At 35.4% G+C, this 26,032-nt stretch overlaps 3 protein-coding genes across 3 annotated transcripts in view; all 3 read right to left on the bottom strand.

The window, feature by feature from the left end:
* Positions 1-25: 25 nt before the first annotated feature.
* LOC134844454 (histone deacetylase 8-like) lies at positions 26-8,769 on the bottom strand. Its single transcript, XM_063861151.1, has 5 exons — positions 8,379-8,769; positions 7,929-8,054; positions 4,830-5,025; positions 4,114-4,327; positions 26-392 (listed from the first exon to the last, which is right to left on the bottom strand). The coding sequence occupies exons 1-5, from the start codon at positions 8,683-8,685 to the stop codon at positions 117-119; spliced, it is 1,119 nt and encodes a 372-aa protein (XP_063717221.1). The 5' UTR covers positions 8,686-8,769; the 3' UTR covers positions 26-116.
* Positions 8,770-11,259: 2,490 nt separating this feature from the next.
* LOC134844450 (methionine aminopeptidase 1-like) lies at positions 11,260-15,067 on the bottom strand. Its single transcript, XM_063861145.1, has 3 exons — positions 14,566-15,067; positions 11,850-12,445; positions 11,260-11,564 (listed from the first exon to the last, which is right to left on the bottom strand). Exons 1-3 carry the CDS (start codon positions 15,044-15,046, stop codon positions 11,373-11,375), a joined length of 1,269 nt encoding a protein of 422 aa, XP_063717215.1. The 5' UTR covers positions 15,047-15,067; the 3' UTR covers positions 11,260-11,372.
* Positions 15,068-15,167: 100 nt separating this feature from the next.
* LOC134844447 (double-stranded RNA-specific adenosine deaminase-like) overlaps positions 15,168-26,032 on the bottom strand; it is a 296,612-nt gene continuing 285,747 nt past the window's right edge. Inside the window, exons 2-7 of the mRNA XM_063861142.1 lie at positions 25,722-26,005; positions 24,501-24,784; positions 24,073-24,169; positions 19,795-20,535; positions 16,430-16,701; positions 15,168-15,642 (exon numbers count right to left, since the gene is read on the bottom strand). Coding sequence (XP_063717212.1) covers positions 15,232-15,642; positions 16,430-16,701; positions 19,795-20,535; positions 24,073-24,169; positions 24,501-24,784; positions 25,722-25,959 — 2,043 coding nt within the window. The 5' untranslated portion in view covers positions 25,960-26,005 and the 3' untranslated portion in view covers positions 15,168-15,231. The remainder of the gene's footprint in view (positions 15,643-16,429; positions 16,702-19,794; positions 20,536-24,072; positions 24,170-24,500; positions 24,785-25,721; positions 26,006-26,032) is intronic.

The following is a 26,032-nucleotide window of genomic DNA, read 5'->3' as shown; positions in this document are numbered from 1 at the left end:
CAACTGCAATAAAACTCAAAGCCAGCAAGCGGAATAATTGATTCAGAATAGAAAAATAGTTAAAGATTTACAGAAAACAACAAACATCAACCAATTCATTCAAGCAGATGCAAATTTCAGAGTTTCGATAAAATAGATTCACAGTGATCGGTTAAGGACTTCAAATAATCGTCTGTATTCAAATCCTTCATTTTCGATTCTTTCACTTCCAAACTGTAGCTGGGACCATACTCGTCCAGGTACTCGTGCTCTGGTATGTCCCCACTGAGTGGCCATTTATGGGTTAATGCGGCTTGAATTGAGGTCCAACATCTGGCCGTATTACTTCTGTGGTATCCTCCTCCACCCAAGAGCAAAAGAGGCACATTCTGCGACATCAGTTTTTGGACAACCTTAAAATGAGCCACTTTAAAACCTTGTTACAAATAAAATGTACTCGACAGAAAAATAAGAAACGTTACTGCGCACAGTGATGTCCATTAAAAAAATTGAATTAATATAAATTTTCATTTTAATTTCTATTTATTTAAATGTTAAATTATGATCCCACTCAATTCAAATGAGAGATAATAATTTCGATCGAGCAATTTGAATTGAAAAAATTAAATTGCTACAGCGGTATTCGATCCGACGCCAAAGTAAAGAGTTTACTCGTGATAATTAATTTCACATTTCACAGTTCCGCGGAAAAAGCAAACAATCTGAATTTTACGACAAATTTGATGAACTATTGTGGCAAATAGATATGCCCAATAAGTTTCTTTTCACAAAATTGCGAAAATTCCCCAAACTTGGCAGAAAAATCGCTAAAAAACAGACTGAAAAAAGAATTAAATTTCTAAAGAAAAATTTAAATAGTTTCGGAAAAGTATAAATTGATGCCAACAATTTTTTTCTTAAGCAATTTAAATTTTAAATGGTATCACTGACTGCGAAGCAGTAACGAAAACGCGATTGGAAAACATATTGATTTATTTTTTTGAAATTTTTCAAATTATCTGAACACACTAGGCTATCCTATAAAAAAGCTTTCGGGGAAATTTTCTTGGCAAAAATCTATCCCATACACAGATGCGAAGCTGTACTTTGTAATCAAAAGCGGAAAAACTGGATAAAAATATGAACTTATTTGAAAGGGAAATGTTGCGATGAAAACGAAGAAGGTTTAGAACACACCAGTCGGGGTCTCAAATGTTACAGAAAAAGAATGTTGAAAACTTTAAAAAATTAGTAGAAAAGACGAGAACAAAAAAAAAATTGGCGGGTGATGCCGCAGAGTGCAAGGATTAAAAGACAAAAGCTGCACAATACGATAGGAATTCCCAAGAGGTTCAACTCGCATACACGCACCAAAAAAACTTCATACGGGCTCTAGAAACGGACAAAAAACAAAAATACAGAAGATAAAAAGTATGCTTTGCAAGAAAATCGACTAAAAATTAACTAAAACCCCGGGAGACTACGAGATCCAAACTCCCGTATAAGTACAAAAAGCGTAATAAAAAGTTAACGAGCAAGCTTTTAATTTGCTAAACATTTAAAATAAAATAATAATTCTCCGAAGAGTTTTGACAAATAAACACAATTGAAAAACTGTATCAAAATACATTTTTACCCCGCCATATAATCTACAAAATTTATATTCGCTGCAATCTCCGTTATTGAGATTTGGATACAAATTAAAGTTGAGTATCAATGACCATAAATTAAAAACAAGCATACTTTCTTGGCAATCCAAAGATTTGCGGATCGATACCCGAACGCAGTCAACTTTTCTAAAATCAGAACAAAAATCAGAACAAAAATCAAACAGAAGCGAAGTTGCACTTCACATACACAAGCACAAAAATGACCGATAACGCTACTGGGAAAAATTGAATGAGTAAAACTTTGAGTCTGCAAAACTTCTTAAGTGAAGCAGGCCAATTATAAGTCTACATAATTGCTAAGTGACGCAAGCCAATTATGATGCATTAGCAGTACCAGTCAATTTGAAAAAAAAAATGAAAATTATCAACTAACATGCCTCAATTTATAGAGCGGACGCATTTTAACTAGCATACGAAAAAGTTAATTAAAACATCCGACACTGCCCAGGTTCGAACCCTCTAATTTTATTGCTGGTCTCCTTCCATGATACCTTGAAGCTAAAGTGCTATTTGTAATAAAATAGTCTGTGTTAATATCCTTAGCATTGGCTGTACTTAATAGCTGGTTATTGATCAAAATGAACCCTTTCAAAATGAACACATTTTCCCGCAATAATCTTTGCGTCGCAACAATATTTGCAAGTTAGGTTGGAAAAAAAGCAAGTTCATACTATAACACAAGCTATGCCTGTGTAATCACCTGAAAATAATTTTACCGAGAAAACCATCACCTCCTACATAAGTGTCTTAACTATGTTCATTGACACTATGACTAAATTTAAACAATGAACCCGATTTGACAAGAAAAAGTACGGCAAGAGTCAATATTAAACATCACATAAAAAAAGAGCCAACAGATAATTGGAAAAAGGTCAGAGCTGATCTTTTTTTAGAACTTTTTCGATAGTATACTTCAAATTTCGGGCAAAATATATGGCTTAATTGTCTATGATTCACTTTTTTCATAAAACTAACCCAATTAGAAAATAAACTGAAAGCCAATCACGATTTTTGCGTTATTTGCTTTTCGTTATTGGAGAACAAAATTTGCCTTCGTTTTACTAAATGAACTTGAAACAAACTTAAAAAGAAATAAAAAGAAACAACGAAAAAAACACCACTCGACCTAAATAAAACAAACATAGCCAACTGACAGTTGAAAAAGAGTAATGAACGCAAGGAACCTGAAAAAAAACTGACTTGTTTTTTCAAAAACCTTCAATTTTTGAATTTCGAGGAACAAATCGATGTCCTTCAAGCTCTTTGAATTTGTAGAACAATTTATATTGGACACTTTTATGTTAAAATTAACCCAATTTGAGAAAATTGGATCAATAGGCAAAACTTTTATTTGGCTGGAAAATCTGATAATTAATTTTTGTTTTCGAAATTAGAAGTTGATCAAGTTTTTCGTGACCTTTACACTTCCACTTCTGCTGTTCGATAGTATAATTTGCCCTCACAAGGAAAATGGACTGAACTTGAAATGAAATCACGTGTCGAACCGCGAAAAATCAAGGCTGAGCTTGAACAAATTTTAGACTTTTTCCGGAAAAAAGCAAAAAAAAAAATCAGCAAGACCTATATAAAAGTACTCACTACGTTCATTACTCTCAAAGATTTCTGATCCTCATTCAGTAACACTGAGGAACGCATCACTCTTAAGAGCTTTAGCTGCTGATTTGAGATACTTTTGGCTGTACCGACTGAAACACCTTGAACGAACGGGGATCCTAGTTTCCAAATGCCGCACTTAACACTTAAACCTCAAGAGTCTTGATCATCCTTCTTATTTTCGCATAAGAAGTACAAGCAGAGAGAAATATACCTCAAAACAGCCAATTTTTTAATGTGATTTTTAAAATCCCGGAATAGAAACCACACAATGGTCCAGCAGCATTAATCGGGAATTTTTTTACCATCACCTCTTAAAACGGTCCCCTTCTAATTTCCAACACTCCTTTCTAGCCAAACCACTCCCAATAAATTCCCAAATAAGCCTTGGGCACCAATACAATATAAACGAGTTTTCACGGCGGAGTGAGCGCAATAAAACAAGCCATTTTTACAAAAAATGATGTCCTAAGCAGGCTTTTTTTAAATTCGAAATCAGCACTTTTTGTAAAAGCTGGTCTCTATAGCCTATGAGAACTCGGAAAATTCATTCCGCTTACGTTATAACAAGGTTAACACAAGCCGTCCAATTCGCTGAAATAACATGGAGAACTTATGATAAAATGTTACAACAAGCTGACAATGGATTTTGGACAAAACGAACCGAAAAGTCGTATTTTTTCCTCGCCTAAGCTCTCCTTAGTCGTAGTTTTATTGAAGCGACAGGAAAGACATTGTAGCAGCAAAAGTGTGAAAAAGTTGCATCTCGACTTGGATAGAAGGTTAAATCCTCCGCTCAATTCAGTCGCTGCACTGGCAATTTATTCTTGTTAGTGGAAAAACCACTTACTTTAACATAAGCATCTGGAGTAATGTTTAAAGCCTCCACTGGGTCATGGGAAAGTGCATCTGCCCCACATTGACACACAATCGCCTCGGGTTTGAACCCTCTCACGACTTGTTCGCACACTACGGTGCAGACATCAATAAAGTCGGATGATTTCAGGCCTTCTTTGAATGGAACGTTGAGGCAGTAATTCAATCCCTTATAACTTCCTGTATCACTGAAACAAATCAAACAAAAGGCTTTGAGCAGACCTTAGGTTTTTAAATAATCATTACCTTAAATAACCATAAAAACTTGAACCCTTGCTGTAATTCGTTTGATTCATTGATATGATTCTGAGCAATAATGAAGCTTGGACGGTTTGCGAATACAACTTGTACCCACTTCAAATACTTGTTTCAGACTAGGAGGATAAATTTTTTTTTGTATTTTAGAGCATGTTAAACTAGCTGGATCTTCTTAACAATCTCCCCCTCCCCCCCCCCCCCCCTTTTCAAGAAAGGGGGAGAGATATTGTTAAGTAGATTAGCTGGTGCGAATATTCGACCAATCAGAATGCAGTAAAATTCGAATTTACATACAACGCTCTTTTACTATGCGAGCTTACTGTTTTTATTTACATGGGTGGAGATTCTTTAGTAGACAAAATAGGGGGGGGTGAGATTGTTAAGTAGATCCAATACGCTCGTTAACCTATTCACGTTTGGGTCATAACTGACCTGATTTCGCCTGTTCCAGGGTAGAACAGTCCAGGCGTGTATCTGTGGAATGAGAGAGTGAACACTTTGTTAGTGCAGTAGAATGCATCCTGCACCCCGTCCCCGTGATGAGCGTCCAAGTCAATGTAGAGCACACGATCAAATTTCTTGAGCAAGTGAAGAATCGCCAAAACACAGTCATTGATGTAGCAAAACCCTAGAAATCAACATCAGAATTCAATCCACCAAATGAAAAAATACATAAAAGTACAGGTCAAGTTTAAGTGAGGAAGCAACCCAAATAATTATCTTTTGTTGCCCTTTGGTTCTATTTTTTTTTTCAGCTAACACCCAAAAATAAAATAACGATTAAAATCACAAAAAAGCTGTACAATCAATGTTTTCACTAATATAAGTTTCTTTATTAATAATTGCATTAAAAAATGTCCCGCACTACAACAAAGTCATATTTGAAATTTAAAAAAACTATCTTCTTTTTCATACCATTAAACTGAAAACGCTATTATCTACATCAAATCTTTTCATGAAAAAAAAAACAATTTTGAGCAGACTATTAGAGACCACAAGACTCCATAGGTACACTTCATTTTCTTTTACGCTAAAGATCAATCGAGTGTCGTGAAACATCGGATGTTGATTTATTTCAGATAACACAATTTGATAGAAATTAATCAATCCAACGACGAAACAAACAGAAATTAATTAAAAGCGTTTCTATCTTTATCATTTTACACGAAGGTATTCATTTATCAAATGAAACACAAGGTAAGCATTTAAGCGCGAACATTCACTAAAAGGGCTTTCCCAGCAAAATAGAAAAGAACGTACTTTTTTTACAAAGCGCAGAACAGTACATAATTATAATTTATGGTTGTACTAGCTAAAACGCATTATATGACTTATCTATTTTCGAAGGATGTTTTTCTCGAGCCAAAAATAGTATCAATGAATGAACTGCCTTTTACGAAATACAAGTTGAATATCACTATTGACTCTCAGGAACAAATTTCAATAAGCTTTTTTCCATATTTTGCTTAAAAACTACCATAAGATCCGAAAAAAAAAATAACTTAAAACAAGAGACATGAAATCCTAATTTTAAAATTACTCTTTCACTTTATTAAGAGGCGAAATAGAAAGTTATCGTCTTGGAATATTTCTGTTTTTCCAAAATGAACTAGTAATTGTCAGAAATCCGAAAACAGCAGACTGGAAACATTAATGGGAGCACTTCTATTGCTCATGAAAAAATGAGACTTTAAAACATTTCGTCGGAAGGCAACGGTTATATATCTTTCATCTATAAAAATCAAAGGTTTTGAAAGAATTCTATCAGGCTTAATTTACGGGCTGTTAATCTAAGCTGAAATCATGACGGTTTAAAACCTTCTGGCTAATGGAAAATCACAAGTTTTAAAAGTATTTGAAACTTTTGAAAAACGTAGGAACAAATATTTTTGACTTCCAATAAGATTCTACCTGTAGACTCGCCTGAACGTCACCTAAAAGGTACGGACAATATAAAATACAGACTTAAATTTTTTTTAGAAATAGTGAAAAACAGTCAAACACAGTTGGAAGAAAGTCGATGAAGCAAGGAAAGAGAAAAATATTTGGCCTTAACCCTCTTTCAATTTCCAGACACGAATTTACGATTTATACTTTTTTGATACCATTAACTCAATTTGAAAAAAACTGGGTCATTAGTAAAGTTTTTATACCGCTGGGAAATCTAAAAATAAAATTCAACTTTCGAAAGTAGAAGTCGCTCACGTTTTTTTCGCGCATTTCCACGTTCGTATTTGGTGAGTCGAATTTACCAAAGCTTAAGCAGATGATTTTTTATTGAAAGTGTGCATATATAGCTATGTACATACATAAATGCATTAGAAAGGTATGAATGCACATCTGTATTCTTTTCACCGAGACCTTTATTAAAAAAATCACCGAGACCGTTATAAGTATTTACTACGTTCGTCAACACTCAATAAAAAGCTTGACTTTTCATGCTTTAAAAATTGGCATCCTTTCAATGATTTAAGGTCTAATTAAAATATACTGAAAAAACAACACCAAGTTCCGATTCTCATTGGTCCTTCATTCCTTTGACCACCCCTCTATATTCACTTTATATATACATTTTCAAAAAAAAGTTCGTCCTCTATTAAATTTCTATTATTAATTCGTCAATTTCTATCTACCAGAAAACATTGCACTGACCAAATAAAACTCAAAAAAGCACTTGATAAATTAGGATCATAATGAAAATAGTCATTTTTCAATTTAAATGAAGCTCCCTTCCCTTGTTGGGATAAATAAATTTCTGCCTACTGTTCTCAAGATTTTTACACAGGCGCAGCGTTGCATCACTTGAGATTGAACAAGCGTAGCATTGCAAGCTAGTGAATAGAAAAAAAGAATGAAAATTCAATTTCAGAGAATAAATCGAGAAACAACACCAGCATTTAAAAAAATTCCCGCGCTACTTCGGTAGACAGACGCTCATCGAGGCAATAACTACCCTAAGAAAATGTTGTCGCAAAAAATTTACACCACAACCGTCCTTAATTTCTTTTTAAATAGTAATAAATGTTTGCCTTTCAAACAATACAAAAAAGTAGACAAAGCCAATTAAACATCGCCAAAATACAAAATTGATTAAATCAGAAAAAAAATCTTAGGAAATTAAGTCATTTAAACAAGAGGAAATAGAAAGGCGCCTGGAAGAAAAATTGTTTGAGGGGAAAAAACGAATTCTCGATTACACGAGTTGCTCTCGCAAGCGTAATCATTCTTGGGGTATAAATTGGTCACAAAAATGTCACCAGCGGGTTGTATATAACAATATTTACAGACCGAACAAATAAAATCGCGATTAGCAGTAGCATTTAAAATGTCGGCTAATTCCAGGTCGCTGGAGTTCTGTAAGCTTTTGTTAAAAAAAACTAGCAAGTTCAATTTCATCGTAGGAATATGCAACTCAATCGCTATGACAATGGACTTGCATTTAAGTAAATAAATGGTTTCGTTAAGACTTGGTTTCGTTTGTATAAGAAACAATCTATTTTATATCGGATCTACAAGACTGATGCCTTGTACCTGCTGCGTAGTCTTTTCTGCAGTGATGCCATCCGCCGAACCAGTTGACTGCAATCTTCGCCGCTCCAGAAACAAGACACTCAGCAGCGTCTAGTGATGCACCCGCTAACAGCAGCACGTACTCACCTGGAAAAAAAGACATCTTTATTGAAAACCTATCTTATTGTCGTTGCTTCTATGCAAAGCACTAGGGCAATACACAGAATAGGCAAACAAGGACTAAGGAAATTTCGAACATTTTCAAAGAATAGGACCTATTATGTTCTCTCTCCGAATTTGCTTTACCACATTAATTTTACAGTTTATACTGCACAACAGTAGACACGTAAGTATACAGCTTTTTAGTTTTGGGACATTCTGCGAGAACTCAAAGCAACCCAAAAATTCGGATACCAGTTTGAGCGCAGCCGTGATTCAAAACCATTACATCTATAAACGCTTTATACTAGCCTAGCTCGTCTAGAACTGGACATTCAAATTCCAAGCCATACACTTCACAGCTCTTCTGAAACTCGTCGTCCTCCCTTGACCCATCAGAGCATTGCAGCAAAAAGTCCACAAAATCAGCATCGTGAAAACTTTTCAGTCGCTCAGACTGAGCGGCTCTCGGTGCTACAACTCTAGTATTGGTTTTCTCCGAGTCCAACAGTCCATACGCGACTATCAACTCGTGAACACGAGACGCTCGTTGCTGGCAACGTGTGAACGAATCCGATAGCTGTTGTAATCTCGGAGAGTGAATATATGCTACACTCATTCGGCAACGAATTCTGTTATTGCAGTTGAAGCTAATTAGCGACCATAATGAAATACTCTACAAAAAAAATATTCTTGTTTAATAGTGTCATTTTTTCAATATTATACAATAAAAAAGGATATGCAGTTCGAATAACCATTTCAAGAAAAAAACGTGATGGTGTCCCACTCTTTATCCCCACATTATCCAACACCCTACTAGAACACCCCGTTTTAATCACCTCGAAACAGGATAACCCCACTACAATTTCAACCAATGTAAATACTGAAAATTTGTTTCAAATTGAGACCCTTTTTAAACATTCTAGTTTTCAAATTACGTATACTAAATTAGGCCAGATAAGCAATTCTTAATTCACTTGATGCATTTAGTCACAAAAACTGTTGCATTTCGATTAACTATAAAAAAGAGAAAACCATTTCGCGAGTTTAAAACAGATAGCCTTTATAGTGCTAATTGAAGGCATTATCAGACGTTTGAAGATTTTATTAAAAATCAGCCTGCTTTGTAATTAAAACATTGTTGAGCCATTCTATCTGTTATTGTTTGAAGCGTCTTTTCCTTTTACCTTATCTTCCAAAGACAAACAAATACAAGCTGTATCATGCCACGAAAGCTACACAAGAATAAAACGAATACGAAATAGGGTTGCGCAAAGCATCAAACCCATAAATGCTGAGTGAGAGCAATTACCAAAGGCGATAATTTTATTGAAACCAGTATATTTCTAAAGAACATAAACAAGATATTTCTACGAGAAAAAATGAATATCGACAAAGGACCTGAACAATTTTGTTACTTCAAGTGTACAACAAAGCACTCAGCTCAGACTGCAATAAACTACATCGCCACGCACCTAGCCCTACCAGCTAAAGAAAACCTAGTTGGAGTGTACAACTAGGTTCTAAGCTGTCCTAGCCACTGACAGCTCTAAAATACTAGCTACTGACAGTAGGCTCAATAATTGGTCGTTGAACTACAGCAGGCCGCCATGCAAGCTTTTCAGAGAACTTTCCCAGAATCTACGCTGTCTGGATGTTTCTTTCACCTTTCCCCAACTTTCATTTAAAAAATTTTGGAACTCAAATTTCATTTTTGAAAAATCAGTTTAAACCGACATGAGACTAAGATAAAAGCACTGAATGATATTTTCATTCGCCGAATTCTGCTTATTCAACTTCTAGCAAAAACATCTAGTACCTCCGGCTGATCACGAAAGTATAATACCGGCAATTTTTGAAGAGAAAATTCCCGCAGTTTCAACTTCTGGCATTGGGAAACAATTTGAGCATTACTTGTTCTAAAAATGAATTTGAAAAGCCAGCTTCCCAAGAAACTTAGGGTCAAACGACCAATTAGGAAAATAAATTGAGCAAAAAAAAAAGAAAACTGATTTGAAACACAGGAACAGAAAAAATTGCACCTAAATCAAAATCAAAGCATTACAGACTAATATCTTAAGACAAACAACAATTTATCCAAGTTTTAGCAACTTCCAAGTTTTGTCTTTCAGCTTAAAACATCGTAGTTTTATCTAAATTATTAGACAGGCGAAGCTGCACTTCGCAAATGCAATCAAAAACATGGGAAAAAGCAAGAAACTAAATAATCCTTCAACAATAAAAAACATTTTACGCTCGGGATTCGAACCCCGATCTCCAGCCTTGTGGTCAATAGTTTTCACAGCTAGACCAATACATCTCCCAAAATTCAAGAAATCAGCCAACTAGAGATCGGATAAAACACATGTTATTGAAACATATGTTTTAAAATTGCCAAACAGAATTAGAAATAGACCAGTACACAGATACTGAAATTTTGCAACTTTGATCAGCACTAATTTATGCAAGCTAATTTGACATGTTTTTTTTTTCATAGAGCAAAAAAAAACTAGAGAAAACTAAGTCAAAAGGTAATTTTGATATCATTTTTTTTTGAATAATTTCTGAATATCATGTCTCTATACCCCCCATATTAGAACACCAATTTTGAAAAACCATTTATACATTAAAAATAGCACGGTGAGCAGAGTTCTTCTTCATATCGCACATCTTACCATCATGCAATTGGCCGGAAAACAACTATTAACCAAAACACGAAAAACAACTATTAAATTCGAAAATTAGAAAACTGGAAAAGACATATTTTTTTTTATTTCGCTGAAAAATCCAAATATTAAAATCTACATTCCAAAAAAAAATAAATTCATTCGTAATTTGTCCCCTTTAAGCGATGAATTTGCAAATTTACTCGAAAAAATCAATGTCAAACCGCTGAAAGTCAAAACTGAACCTTTTAAGACATTTTTTTGAAAAAATAATTAAATAACAAGGCCTTTACGAGTCTTTTCACCGCGTTGCTTGACATTTAAAAATTCATATACGGAAGACAAAGAAAATGCCTTTACAAACCTATCTTACAGTGATTATTCAATTTACAAAGATCATTGACTTGTGCACTAGTGGCATTTAGTAATTAGACAGTTTGCAAACGTCCGAAGGAATCACTGTTGTATCCTTTGCTTTCGCGCATAACAAAAACACTATCGATATAAACTACGGACATGAAAAACTATTAAGGAAAGAATTAATTTTTTAATTTATCTCAAACATCAATCAATTCAAATGAATTCGCAAGGGAATCGAATGCTCTAGGGAACAAGGGCTCATCAAACATCAACTTTTTTATCATTTCACCGATTCGTACGGTTCCGTTCCGAAGTCTTTCAACTGCTGAATGAAATGAGCCGGAGTGAGGCCTTCTGGTCTCTTTGTAAGTATTTCTACTCCTGTTTCAGTTACAAGTAAAGTCTGTTCAAACTGAGCAGACCTTTTGCCGTCGCAAGTCACCGATGTCCAATTATCGGGCCACATTTCATCCTAAACAAACAACCATCAAATTATATTCAACCGATTGAGCATACACTATGCAAGACATAGAAATCATCAAGTACTCCATTTAGGCTATTCGAAAATTACACTTGTACAACACTTTATTTCGTACCCACCCTCTTATTCCGTAAAATCCAATTTAGAACATCTCGAAAATTATCTATTATCAACAAATTGACAATCTTTTGCAATTTTTTCAAATAGCGTATTTAAATTAATCAGCACTACCAATTGCGCATCGATATAAATTATTGATAATATTGCAAAACTTACGTGAAATTTGCCTGCATTGATCATGGGCTCAATTGTGAAACAGTGTCCTGGCTTCATTACTCCGATTGCTTTGTTCTTCGCGTAGTGGGGAATAGTGGGTGCACAATGGAACAAATGATGGATGCCATGGCCACAGTAAGTCCGCACCACACTACATTTATTCGCCTGAGCATGCTTCTGTATAATTGCACCCACGTCTCTATATCGCATACCTGGTTTGCACGATTTGATGGCAAAATCCAGGCACTCATAAGCTGTAGTTACCAGTCTTAAACTCTCCATGTCTGGTTTTCCCACAAAGTATGTTTCATTTAGGTCTCCATGGTAGCCTTTATGGTATACGCTTATGTCAATATTGATTATATCTCCATCTTGCAGGGGTCTCAAATCCGGGATCCCGTGACAAACGACTTCATTCACTGATGTGCAGCATGATTTCGGGAAGGTGTAGTAGTTAAGCGGTGAAGGGTAGCACTCTCGTTGAATACATGCCTCATGTACGGCTCTGTCTATTTCGTCGGTTGTGACTCCTGCTCGTACTAGTTTGGCGCCTATTTCGAGAACCTCCCGGCCCAGCTCGCAAGCCTTTTTCACCCCTGAATAAAAACCAGATGTATCACAAGTACAAACAAAAATGAGTACGAAGAAAATTTAAGACTCTTTCCTGAAAAAAAACACGACTTAAATAACTAAAGAACTTCACTTCGTTTATCAACATTTTTTTAACCAAAATAATTTTCCGAATTTTATTAAAACACTGCAATGACCCTACTATGTAGAAATTTTCTGCCCTTGTTCGTCCAGTTTTGAAGGAGCTGACCAAAAAAGTGTCGTTTTATTTCAACACACTCCACCCTCAGAACAAGTACAAATTGGCGTCAAAGCCGTCTTTGGAAAAATTTATGAATCGGTCGGCCGCAAAAAGGTGCGGTAAACTAGTGTCAAATATGCCAATATGCTTGCCGAATTTAGATGTCACACTAAACGAATATTGGGCCTCTTCTTTAAAAATTTGGAAACATCAATAATTGGCCATCAGTGGATATCAATTAGTTACTGTGACACGACGTATAACGATAAACATAACCAGCAGAGTTGAAAAAGATTAAATGAACGAAAGTTAACAAAAAAAATATGTTGACTTGTTTTTCAAATATTCTTTCAAAACTTTCGAGTTTCGAAGAAAAAAGTATTTGGCCTTTAAGCTTTTCAAATTTCTACAAAAATTTATGACTGACACTTGTTTGATAAAACCAATCCCATTTGAGTAACTTTTTAGTCAATTGGGAAACCTGAAATTGTAAATTCACTTTCGAAACTAGTGCTGATTTAAATTATACGGACAAAATGAATAAAACTAGAAACGCATTTTCCTCAAATGATGAGCTTCCTCAATTGATGAGCAAGCTATATCAAAGTAAGCATCTTATACAGTCCAACAAAGTTTTAGAAGAATTTGCGCAAAACGTTAAAAGTTTGTTTTCAAGCAAAGAATTGGAATTTTATATAGTAAAAATGACATTTTTTGGGTGATACAAAAATATAATCATTTATGAAGACTTTTAAAAGTGATCTCTTCCGAAACTTGGTTGGGCTGTACAAGAGGCTCACTTTGAGAAAGTTTGCTCATCAATTGACTGATTGGATTCAGCGTAGTTTTTGATTGACTAAATAAGCCAAAACGACCCAGTTTTGGGGTAAAATTTTAGTCCTAAAATTCGCAAAATAATTTGCATCATAATAATTCTGGTAAAACTCTAGGCAACTTTGGTTCTCATAATTTATTTTTTGTCTTATCTCTACCCAATTTGAGAAAACGCGTTTCAACTTCTGGTTGTTTTGACCAGATAATTTAAATCAGCACTGCAGAAGACGCTCCCGTTTCTCGCGACCTTTACATTTTTGATGATCGATAGTGGAGTTTGCCTTCCTTTTAACAAAGGAAATGAACTGAACTTGAAAAAAGTCAAACAGCAAAAAATCTGATTTGAGAATGATTAAATTTTAAAACTCTTCTTGAAAAAATCATGGCCCATGTGTACAATTCCCAATCCCCCCTAAATAGACCAAGTCAACATTATTCCCCCTAAAATTAAATGGCGAATTCAAGCAGTAAGGACTTCATATACTATGCTCAAATCTGATCGGCTGAATAGTATTTTTTAAGCCAATTGAACATTCTGGCAACTAAATTGATTTAGAAAGGAAATAGCCCAAGGAGAAAAGACAACCCCCTTTCAGCCGCAAAATGGCTCAACTTGCCAATATAACTGGGCACATTAGGAGTTTTTTTTGGTTCTCCGCAATGATTAAAAACTGCCCGCTGAAACCGGACACGGGAATTTTGCTCGGTTCTCCGTACCAAAAACTGCCCCTAGAACGGGGTTTACTCAGTATTATCAGCAGGGGGCCTCTATCTCCCCCCTATAATGGACAAATTGAACATTTTCTTTCCCAAAATTAAATGACAAACTTAAACCGTAAGGCTTTTGCAGGTAGTCAAATCTGATTGATTGGAAACCAATCTCCTTCCTAAATTGATTTAGGGGGAAATTGTTCACTTGGTCCAAAATCATCATGACCTCTATAAGTCTTCACAATGTTTATCGCCTCTAAATAGAGCAGCGTGAAATTGCTTCAAAATGCATTTACTATACATATAATATAGTATGATTATAAACCTCCCCAAAGGCCATATTTATTAGGTAATGCGTACCTGCAATTTCCTCCTCGTTTAAAATCAGAATCTGACCACTCCGTTTCGAAGTCAGTTCCGAATGTGGAGTTCCTCTAGGGTCGTCCGCGTAGTCAGGTCTCTCTATACTCCTGGGTACACCCCTCATTGGGGTCTGTTTGTACGGCAGCAAAGTACCTGTCTGCTTAAACGTTGGGTAATTCATCAGCACATCTGCACTGTTACTGTGCGCATTGGAAGCACTAGTTCCCAGAGGTTTCACATGCAACTGCTTATGAATTGCGTAGTATGACTTAAAACAAGTCTGGGAGCAAAAATTAGATGTTTCTATTTTCATTTCTCGACATTTCGGACACTGCAGAGGAGCAGGTTTTCCACAACCCGGCGTTTCGCAGATTTTATCACTGGCTACATTTTCTTTCTGGTCGTCTTTTTTTACGTCACCTCCAAATTTTTCGGTGCCATTTGAAAATGTTTCGTCTACTTTGGCAGGTTCATTCATTTTACAAAGTTAACATTTAACAATCTAAAACAAATTTGATTGCAGATTTCACTCCCTATTGAAATAATAATTCTGAATATGAGATATTTTTGACAAGTATTATGAGAGAAAATTTCATCAACCACAAATGAAGGAGAAAATAAAAAAAATAGCTCTTTACAATAGTTTACAATTCGCTAAATAATCTAGAAATTAACAAAGAGTTTCTTTTCTTGTGTCTGCTGCAATATTACACCTTGTGATGGTTCAAAACTGGCGATAAAACCCTTCCTAGCAATTGCATAATGTCCAAAAGCAGCCAACGCAATCTTCTTTGCACCTCTGTAACTGTCCGGAACTTTGCTACTCTGCAATAACTGAGTGTGTTTCGTGAATCTGCTCAAAAACGCCTTCTTGCATAGTCTAGATTGACCTTTGAATGCCGGTAGTTTAAAGGGCGATAAATGAGATACTTGGCCTCTAAGGGGTTCTATTAGTTCTGGAAGATGGTCATGGAAGCACCAATTAAGCGAGAGAGCGGCCGTTGAGTCATTTCTCCTCCACACATTCGGGTCCGCCGCGTTCAATATGCTATCTTCAGAATTAATTCTATTCAGCTGAAATCAAAAAAAATTATCCGAAACTTTTTATCACAGCATTTCATTATCTCAAAAATAATGGACCTCAAAATAATCTCAGCAAAATTAAAGAGGATAGATGACACTAACTTTTTGTTTTGGGTTCGGAACTGATGCCATCAAATCATGCAAAGTGTCTTTTTGGAAATTTAAATTGTGGATGTAAAAGTATCTATTGAGTAATTATTCCTATACAAGGCGCTTTCTTTGAAAAAACATAGCGAACAGACAGTTGAAAGAGTCATAAATGCAAGGAAAAAGAAAAAAATACAGAATTGTTTTTATTAAACAGTTCAACTTTTGAATTTCGAAAAAATAATGGCCTTAAAGCACTTTGAATTTCAAAAACAACTTTTGATTGATTCTTTATTGATAACATAAATTCTATTTGAGAAAATTGGATCAATAAAAAAACTTTTATTCCGCTGGGAAATCTGAAATTTAAATCTACTTTCAAATCTACAAGTCGATCACGTTATTCGTGACCTTTACAACTTTGCTGATCGATAGTGGCGTTTGCCTTCATTTCAACAAAAAAAATGAGCTGAACTCGAAAATTCATTGAAAATCAAACCGCGAAAATCTAATTTGAGCGTGAAAATAATCAAGACTACTGAAAAAAATCACCAAGACCTATATAAGAGTATTCACTACGTTCGTGACTCTTCAAAACATAACGCACTGAAAATCAGTCTCTGCCAAATATTGATGATCAGTTAGGGACAATGATTTATGAACATTCAATTTTAGCTCTTATGTTACCAACCTGTAAAACAGGCGCATTTCTGAACTGCATCGGAATATATTGAACAATTTCGGAAGTTATGCTCTGAAAACTTCTCTTTACTAGAGAGCGCTTCAAATTCTCTTCAGATACAAATTCTTCCTCAAAATTTATACTGGACATAAAAATTGGGTTTATCAAACATCCCAACAGTGATCCCTCCCACCCCAGGTAGTTCCAACGGAGGATCTTGTCAGAACACGATAGAGATTTGAGATTAGTTTTGCTGTCACCGCTCTTGAAGGTTATATCTTCTGAAACAATAAGAAAGTCATGTCGCTCGCCGAGCCACCACCAAACACATTTGTGCCAATATTAAATATAATGTGCAAAATGATTGACGTTTTTTTCTCAAAATGTAAGTACGGTACGTCCATAATTGCAAATTAAGAGCGTTAATGGACGAATTAAACAAACAGAACCAAAAAGTCGACTTTTAAAAATTCTCTTCAAAAAGAAGACACGTAAACAAATGGTTATTTCGCGATATTTAAAAAAACCGCGAAAAAGGCAGAAAAACGATACTTCTCGTAAATACAAAACAAGAAAACGAAAAGAGATATAATAAAAACATAGCCAACTAACAGTTGTATAAGAGTTCTGAAGGCACGGAAACTGAAAAATAAATGACTTGTTGTTTTCAAAGGTCTTCAATTTTTGAATTTCGAAGAAAAACAATAGATGGCCTTAAAGTTCTTTGATGGACACTTTTTTATTAAATTAACCCAAACTGATAAAACTGGATCAATGCGTAAAACTTTTATTTTGCTGGGAAATCTGATAATTTATTTCCATTTTCAAAATCAAAAGTCGACCATGTCTTTGTGACCTTAATACTTTTGCCGTCCGATAGTGAGTTTGCCTTCCAATGGAAATGCACTGACCTTAAAACGAAATCACAAGTCAAACCGCGAAAAATCAAAACTGAGCGTGAACAAATTTCAAGACTTTTTCCTGAAAAAAAACTACGCTCCTCACTACATTCATTACTCTTAATCATCGAATGAACAACTCATATAGCGAGAGGAAATGAAGCCTTCCGGAAAGTACCGATGAACCCTTCCGTAAAGTAATATCGTTACTCACCGTAATTTACTAATCGAATCGAAAAGGCTGGGTAACAGTGGAATAAACCTTTCCAGAGGCAAAGAAGCAGCTTTTTCAACGAAGACTGCATAACAGGAAGGGTCTGTCGTTGAACTATTTTACAACTGCGCTTTAACTTGTAGCTCTCCAGATGTCCTGAATTTTATTTAATGCCATTAATTTTTTCTACAGGATTTAAGGAGTTAGCAGCTAGGAACCGTTCGATCCATACGGCTTATATCTGCTACAAAAATTAATTATAACGTACTAGACCTGTTTTTAGTGAAAAGCAGGGCTAGTACGAAACACAGAGCTAGAAAAACCGGTGAAAAAAATCCTCCAGCCAAAACCAAAGTCGGATTCGAACTCACGAATTTAGTGTTAAAAGCCAAGCGTCCTACCCATTTAACCAAGGCTGCTCAAGAATTTTTTAAAAGGATAGCCGATTGCTGTGCAAGTAGCACAAAATGTTCCGACCGTAGACTGAAAAAACTTCGAAAATTACGTTTTTATTTCAAATTAGTCGTTTTTATGCAGTAATGTGATGAAAAAAACTGAACGAAGGCCTAACACTTAAACATATTCGCAAATTGGATGATTTTGAAAAACGAATAAAAAACAAAATAAACGTTTTTTTATTATTTCTAATTACAGGTCTTCAATCAAATTTTCATAGAGTTAAGGTTCACCTTTCAAAAAATCAAACCAGTCTTTCTCGTCACTGGGAGAATTTTTTTTAATTTTAATGCCATTTGAATCACGAATGAAAGGGCGTTAAAATGATATATCACTCGACCCATTCCGATGATTGTTTGCGGTACCTGAATTTGCGTGGAGAACAGAATTCCTCCCCATTTTTAATTGTCAATTTATTGAAGTTTTTTGTTCTCAAGTTTCCGACTTAACCATCTATAATGCACTTGCTCGCTCGGAAGTGAAATAAAATTTTAAAAATTTGAAATCAGTTTTTCTCGACATTGGGACAACTTTCTGAAATATTTTAAGGTCGTTCAAATCAGGATTGAAAGGGCTTTAATTTGCAATATAATTAACTTTATTTCGATAATTAGTTGTGGTAAAAATTTTAGTTGAAAACAAAGTAAGACTACTCACTCACCTTATACGCTCAAAATTGCACCAAAAATCAAAAACTTTGAACTAGTGTTCCTCGACGATTTTTATTTTGAGAAAATTGAGAAAAATTTATTTAATTTCGTTCGAATCATGATTGAAAGTGATTTGAAATGATATATCACTCGACCTATTTCGATGATTGTTTGTGATACCTTATTTTGCAAAAGAATGCGTTAAAGGGCAAACAAAAATAAGTAAAAAAGACTTGAAAAATAAAAAAAGATTCGCAAGCATATAGAAATAAATTTTAAATAGAACGGGTATTTAAAAAACTGACATACTCATAATATGTCAGTTGCTGACAAAAAATACAGTTTGAGCAAAGATTCGGTGATTCTTTTAGAAAATTGTTTGCCTGTAAAAAAGACAATACGCCGATTACATAACGCTTGCTAATCGCAAGCGCAATAACACAAGCGTTTGTAAGCAGAGCCAGATCACGCTATTTCTGTCAAAAAAAATTCAAAAACGGTTTTGACTTCTTCCAAAATTGTCGCCAGTTTTGAAAATATGCACCTCCCATCGAGAAAATCCTACACCTCTTCTGTTTGCAAGTGTAAAACATAACCAACTGGCAGTTGAAAAGACTAATGAACGCAAGGAAATAGAAAGAAAACATCCATTTTCTGGCCTAACGGTTGGTTTAACAAAGTTAAATATGAAGACCAAATATGTTTGCCATGGCCTAAAAAGTCCGCACACATAATTTTGTACCAATAAAATCAATAAAAAAATGTGAACAAAAAATTACTTAGGAAATTCCACAGGCGGGAGAAGGAAAAAGAGCCAATTAACCCAATTTAAGAAAACTGGATTAATAGGTAAAGTTTTTACTTCGCTGGGAAATCGGATGATTAAACTCCATTTTCGAAATGAGAAGTCGTTCAGGCTTTTCGTGACATTTACATTTTTGCTGTCAGATAGAGGAGTTTGCCTTCCTTCTAACAAAGCACATGGAGTGACTTAAGAGGAATTCAAAAGTCAAACCGCAAAAAATCAAAATTGAGCGTGAGCAAAACAAGACTACAAAAATCACCAAGACTTAGAAAAAGTACTCACTCATTACGTTAATTACACTTAATACCAAAAACAAATCATTACATTAAAACACCCGGCTACTTCTCTACCTTCAAAAACGCTCGGTGCTTTTTGACTCCTTTTTCCATTCCCTTTTTCCAATAGTATTCGTAGTCTTTCGGATCTCGAAAGTTTTCTATCTGGAGAAGAACTGTGAGATATTAATGATTCTTCTTTAATTTCAGCAGCGCTTGATTGCTCGGAAGCTGCGGCTCCACAAGGAGCCCGTGACATCATCGCGTGAAATGTCACTGAATCTTTGAGCGACCATCTGCCATTTTCATCTGGCTTTGGTTTGAAGATCGAATCCTGGGGCTCTATACCTTCCAAATGTTTCGTAAGCTCAATGTACAGATACCTGAGAAAAGAGCGACGAGCAATTACAATTGAGTGACAATCATGTAAAACTGTTCCAAGGTAGATAGGAGGCCATTCATTCGAGTCTAGGTGACCACGGCCACTTCCAATGGCCACTACGTCTATGTCTCGTGGCTCTTTTTGGACCATAATTGCAGCGTAATCACCAGACAACTGATTCACGACAGACTCAGTTTTTATCTTTTCCAAAATATTCATTAATATCGTTTGAAACATCACCAGAATCAAAGCTGAAAATGGAAGGTTCTGATAATCTAAATTTCTCTCGAACATAACATTTATCGAAGAGGTTTTCTGCATAACGATTCCGTCTGCTTGGTAAATGGGAGACGGTGAAATTACAGATGAAGCGTCGCCTTTGCAACTTTTAACAGCTGATTTTTCCTCGTCATCTGAGTCGTCCCAGTTGCTTCCTGAAACACATGAAAGCAGCATCCATACTGCGAATGAAAAATAACATGTTAATATAAGTTTGGAGAGTTCAGAAATTAAGCTGATCCTTTCACTTATAATCATAATATTACTTACCATAAAAATTATCGTAGCCATGGAAAATTTTGATCTCCTAAATTTGAAAACTCGAAGTTTTTACAACCCGCCCTCCTGAAATGTACAAAAGCATAAAAGACTCTTCAGGTTGCGCGTTATGAGACGACCAATCCATTGACACTTTGGCCGGAATCGTTCAACCAAAAAAATTGAAAAGGAACATTTTCAAAATCAGAGTTCGCTCATTTAAAAAAAGAAAACAAATCCAATTCAAGTAAAATTCTTTACAACAGAAGAAAATCCCATGAATTGAAAACTAAGTCAATAAAAAAAGAAGACAAACGATATGCAAACAGTTCGTTTTCTCAGCAAGAAAAACATCAATTGCATCAAGCATATAGAAAAAAAACATGGTCAGTCCGGAATTCGAACTCCATTCCTTATGATGAAAAAGCACGCCCTTTACCACTTTATTAAATTTAAGTGTACCTAAAGATGCTACGGGGAAAAGTCTAGTTCCCGATTACAAATCGCTTGCGCTCGCAATGAAATAAAAATATATAAATAAAAAAGACGCTCAGAACTCGGTAAAAATTCAATTAGAGCTAGTTTTTGCAAATTCACTTCAAAAACAACTGTACATTGAAAATGGGTATTTTGGGTCGACCTTTTCTATTGAAAATTATAAATTAGGCGAAAACTACTGGGCAGTTTCTAAATATGCGTAAACGCCTAGCTTTCTTCAGCAAAACATAGCTAACAGACAGCGCCAATGAACGCAAGTAAACAGAAAAAAAAACAAAAACTTTCGACCTTCCCAGAAAAAAATATGATCTTAAAGCTCTTGGAATTTCTGATTGATTCTTTTTTGATAAACTAAACCAATTTGAGAAAACTAGATCATTAATTAAAATTTTATTTCGTGGGAAACCTGATGATTGAATTTCATTTTCAAACTTAGATATCGATCACGTTTTTGTGGCCTTAGATCTTTTGCTGTTCTACAGTCGAGTTTACGGTCCTCGTGAAAAAAAGAGCTCAAATAAAAAAGAAATCAGAAATCAAAACGCGAAAAAATTAACTGAGCCTGAACCAGTTTCAAGACCCTTCCTGAAAAAAAATATATCACCATGACCTATACAAAAGACTGACTGAAATAAGCTCAAAGACTCTTGAAAAAATGTCTTTGGAAAGGTTATAATCGGAAACTTGTCGGTATAGGGCCATTTTATTCAATAATAAGGGCATATGTTGACCATTTGCACAAATTTTAGGACATTGCATTGCACGGTAAAAAGCTTTCTGCGGCTACGTAGGACATCGTTGCACTTTAATTAATTTTACTGGGCTTGATAAAGCTATGATGTTCATATAATTTTGTTCGCCAAGTCATCCAGTAGTTCATACCACGTATTAATCAAACAGCTAGAACCAAAAATCAGCCAATTAATCCCGAAATTTGGAAAAACGAATTGCACGAAAAAAAATTTGGAAGTTTTTGTCATCATCACATTGTCCAACAAAAATCAACTTTGATGAAAACGAGCTCCACTTAAATTTGAATTGTCCAGAGTTTAAATCAGCACCGTATTTCAAACAATTTTTTTTCATGTGCGCTAAAATGGGAGCAGGCTGGTTCCAGGGCAGACATCAAGCATGTTTTCAACAAAGACATTTATTTTGAACAATTTTAAGAGAAATTTTTGCGATAAATGATGAATTGAAAAAATGCTGATGAGCTCAAACAACTAAAACGCAAAGAAATCAGAAAAGACTTTCGCGAACAAACCAAATCGATCTTATGTATTTGCAACTATTCCTTACGAAAAGTTAAAGAGTCGCCGCTTCTGCAGGAAAAATTTCCACAACCGTTTTTTTAGATTGAACTACTCAACTCAGATTTGAAAGGATGGTTTTTAAAAGTTTCTTAAAAACGGTTTAACTTCAAAAAAACATGAATTTCCGAAATCTATAACTTTTTTGCCAAAAGCAGGTCGAGGCCGCTTAAGTAGAGAAGAGCCCCAAAACCGGCTTTCCCGATTGAACGCATAGCCTGAAATTTGGCACGGTGGTTCTCGATAAAATCTAAAACAAAAACGAAAAACGGTCTAAAAATCCAAATTAGGAAATCCATAACTTTCTTGCAAAAAGCAAGCCGTGGCCGCTTAAGTAGAGAACAGTCCTAAAACCGGCTTTCTCGATTTAACGCGTAACCCGAGATTTGGCTCGGTGGTTCTCAATAAAAAAATTTGAAAATCGAAAAACAGTCCAAAAATCAAAAAAAGGAACTTTCAAGAACCCGTTCTTTGGATCGAACCCAAAAACTCGATACAGTGGAGTAGTTTTCAAAAAATTTAAAAAACGGTCAAAAAACAAACAATCGACTTTTCAGAGGATGATAAATTTTTAGCTTAAAGAAGGTGTAGCTGCTAATGCAGGGGAGCTGACCACTACGCGTTATCTCCTTTCAGCCTTGAAACATACTTTTACCAAACAATTTTACGTCATTTTGCAACAATCAGAACAATTCAGATAAAAACACCACACCTCACCTAGAAATAATTAAAACGTTACTAGAAACAGTAAAATATTGAAAAACATATACAAACTATTCAATATCTAGCAATTATTATTCTTGCTTAAAGAAAAAATCGCTCAAAAAAAACTCGAATCAAATTAAGATGTAGAAACAAGAAGAGACGCTGCTAAGAACAAACAAACTATTTTGAATTTCTGAAATCAAAAACAAAAGCCGATGTTAATTCCTAAAAACACTCCGGTCAGACAAAAATAAGTTTAAAGAAAGAGAAAGTTGAACAAACAAGCTGAACAAAACCTGAACCAAAAAAAATGCATTTTGAGTAAAACTGCAAAAAAAAGACAAAAAAGTCATTGCAATTCATAAAAAGAAAGTCATAAAAAATGAATGAGTCCGGAAACATCAATATTATCTGCAGGCGAAACAAAATGAAAAAACCCAAGAGATAAAAAGTTATTTCGTCACAACTTTAACATATTGAAACTACGTTTAACTTAATGAATACAAAAATTTAATCAGAAAAAGTAGCAGACTGAAAATTTCAAGTTGACAGAGTAAAACAAAATTCTTTAAATTATTAAAAAATTTGAGATGATTTAATTCTGATTTGATAGGAATTCAGGTTTGTTTCGTTTTCATTTTTCAAACTAAATGGCGTCGACCCGTGCACTGCAGCCAATTCCTAGATCGATCTGGCAGGGCGACAATTCGTAACAACCGACATTTCGTCCCAAGCGATAACTCGTAACAGAGCATTGGTAGGTAGAAAAAGATTGCTCTGCTTCACTTGCATCCGACACGAGAGGAACACTGCGCGTAAATCAGTTTCCCCAATTAATCTACTTACGATTTGTCGCCTCATGGACCAATCTTTCTACTGAATAGACCGCCTCTGTATATCGCTATATCAAACAGAACGCACCTGTAACTAATGCCTTGACAGGTGCCTTCACAAGCGTCGATCCCATCAGTTTCGTTCTGTTCGCAGAAAAATCATTACTGTCCAAGAACTTTTGAACCTCAAACATAACAGCCCATTATTTTTTTAATTTCTTGATTTATCTCTACGTAGATACCTGATTTACATCGGCTCATTTATTTGTCGAAATTGTACCCTTAATTAACTGAAAACAATGACCGTTTTCCACGATTATTTCAGACAAGATAACATTTTCAGCAAGAAAGCAGCCTTCCATCAATTCCAAGCTCCGCATTAACCCTAAAATAATGCTTTTTAAGACTTTAATGAAGTATTTCTCGAAAATGGACTATACAATCAAAACATAAGAATGAGCAAACCGTCCTGAAAAAGGCCCAATTCTTTTTTTACCAGCCATTTGCATTGCTTACTTTATCTTCCACTCTCGCTACAGGAACAATGCTCTTCAGTTCCTCCAGAAAATTCATGGACTCATCATGGCCCTCTCTTGTCTCCACTACAGAACCCATTGCACTTTCATTCATCAGCGTACTCAGCACAGGCTCGATGTCGAACAAACGCATCAGCGCACTCTCGGCGGCTTCTTGTTTCGCTATCTTTTTGTTCTTGCCGGCTGCCCTCGGAAACGTAACTTGATTGATTACTACACGCATCCACCAACATACTTCAATGCCAGGAATGTCAGGTGGGTTCACTTCCTGAAATATAGGAGAACTAATTTTAGTCAAGTCGAGGAAACACTACTGAGAGCAAAATTTTGAAAATGACTTTATCAAGTGCTTTCGTCATAAAACGTTTTTGTCAATTTGAAATTATCGCGCCAGCTAGTATTCAAAACTGGAGGACCACGAATACAGTGTCAAAGGGGTAATGACAACTGAAGTTCAAATGAATGCTAAGCCAAACAACTCGATATCATCGGCCTATATCCAACCTAACTTAACCTATATGTTTTCTTATATTGAAAATGAACTATATTGTTTCATAGCAAGCAGTTTTGGAAATTTCCTAAACGTGACTGTCCGACACTAAAAAAATCGATACAATATTTAAGACAAAACATGCAACTAAAGGCCACGTTTTTGGCTCTTTTTCCTTTCCCCCCCCCCCCCACCTCAATATTATGGTATAACGAGGTGTTTTACAACATTCAACATGAAGACCAAATATGTTTGTCATGGACTAATTAGTTACAATTTTCGAACCATTCGGATAACGAACAAAATTTAACTAATAAAATTTTGCAGGTGAGGGGAAAGGTAAAAGAGTCAAGTTTTCAACACAGAGGCTAAGCTTTGCTTCACAAACACTAGCAAGAACACGACAAAAAGCAGCTCTATAAAGTGCAATGAGAAAAATTATAAATAGTCCTCGAATTAGTAAAAAATCGTCTACGTCTGAGATTCGAACCTACGACAAATAAAGCAGAAAACAGATGCTATGCAATTTCCAATGATACAATGAAACTTCCAGATCAGTGAACACTTTTAATGGATACTTTTATATGCGAGTTAGGTTCGGCAAATAATTGGCCTATTTCCTCTTAGTCTTTTCTAGGATTCAATTCCGCGATTTAATGAACGCACCTCACGAATCGCACTGTGTTTTTTCAATGATGATCCTGAAACGACTTGCCTCATAACTAAGCGTGAGACGTCTAATCTGACAGTACTCTTGCAGTATTTGACATGCGTTCTTCTGGCCCTCCAGAAACTGTTCCTTCAAATAGGCTGGCATTGGACCCACTCTTTCATCGGGCCTTCTGGTCAATAATTTCCGGACACCCGGGCATGAGTCGAGATCCTGAGGTCTTCTAACACAGGTGCTCGCATTCAAATTGGTTAGCACTACATTGCTAGATGCATTCATACTTGAATATACTCTAAATTCAGAACACAGCTTCACATTACCACCTGAAAACAAATCATTCGATGTTGCGAAA

This window comes from Symsagittifera roscoffensis, chromosome 4, assembly GCF_963678635.1.
Source record: "Symsagittifera roscoffensis chromosome 4, txSymRosc1.1, whole genome shotgun sequence".
Lineage (NCBI taxonomy): Eukaryota > Metazoa > Xenacoelomorpha > Acoela > Convolutidae > Symsagittifera > Symsagittifera roscoffensis.
The sequence above is the reverse complement of the archived record's forward strand: the minus strand, read 5'-3'. Positions and strand labels throughout refer to the sequence as shown.

What these genes read in the sequence shown, in the direction of transcription:
- LOC134844450 (XM_063861145.1), bottom strand. Translation starts at nt 15,046, where the DNA reads ATGAATGAACCTGCCAAAGTAGACGAAACATTTTCAAATGGCACCGAA. An exon ending in AAACGAGGAGGAAATTGCAG is followed by an intron (nt 12,446 to 14,565) that starts GTACGCATTACC and finishes GTTTTTATTCAG; the next exon opens with GGGTGAAAAAGGCTTGCGAG. An exon ending in TCAATGCAGGCAAATTTCAC is followed by an intron (nt 11,565 to 11,849) that starts GTAAGTTTTGCA and finishes TTGTTTGTTTAG; the next exon opens with GATGAAATGTGGCCCGATAA.
- LOC134844454 (XM_063861151.1), bottom strand. Translation starts at nt 8,685, where the DNA reads ATGAGTGTAGCATATATTCACTCTCCGAGATTACAACAGCTATCGGAT. An exon ending in TCCAGTTCTAGACGAGCTAG is followed by an intron (nt 8,055 to 8,378) that starts GCTAGTATAAAG and finishes CTTTTTTTCCAG; the next exon opens with GTGAGTACGTGCTGCTGTTA. An exon ending in CCTGGAACAGGCGAAATCAG is followed by an intron (nt 4,328 to 4,829) that starts GTCAGTTATGAC and finishes GATTTGTTTCAG; the next exon opens with TGATACAGGAAGTTATAAGG.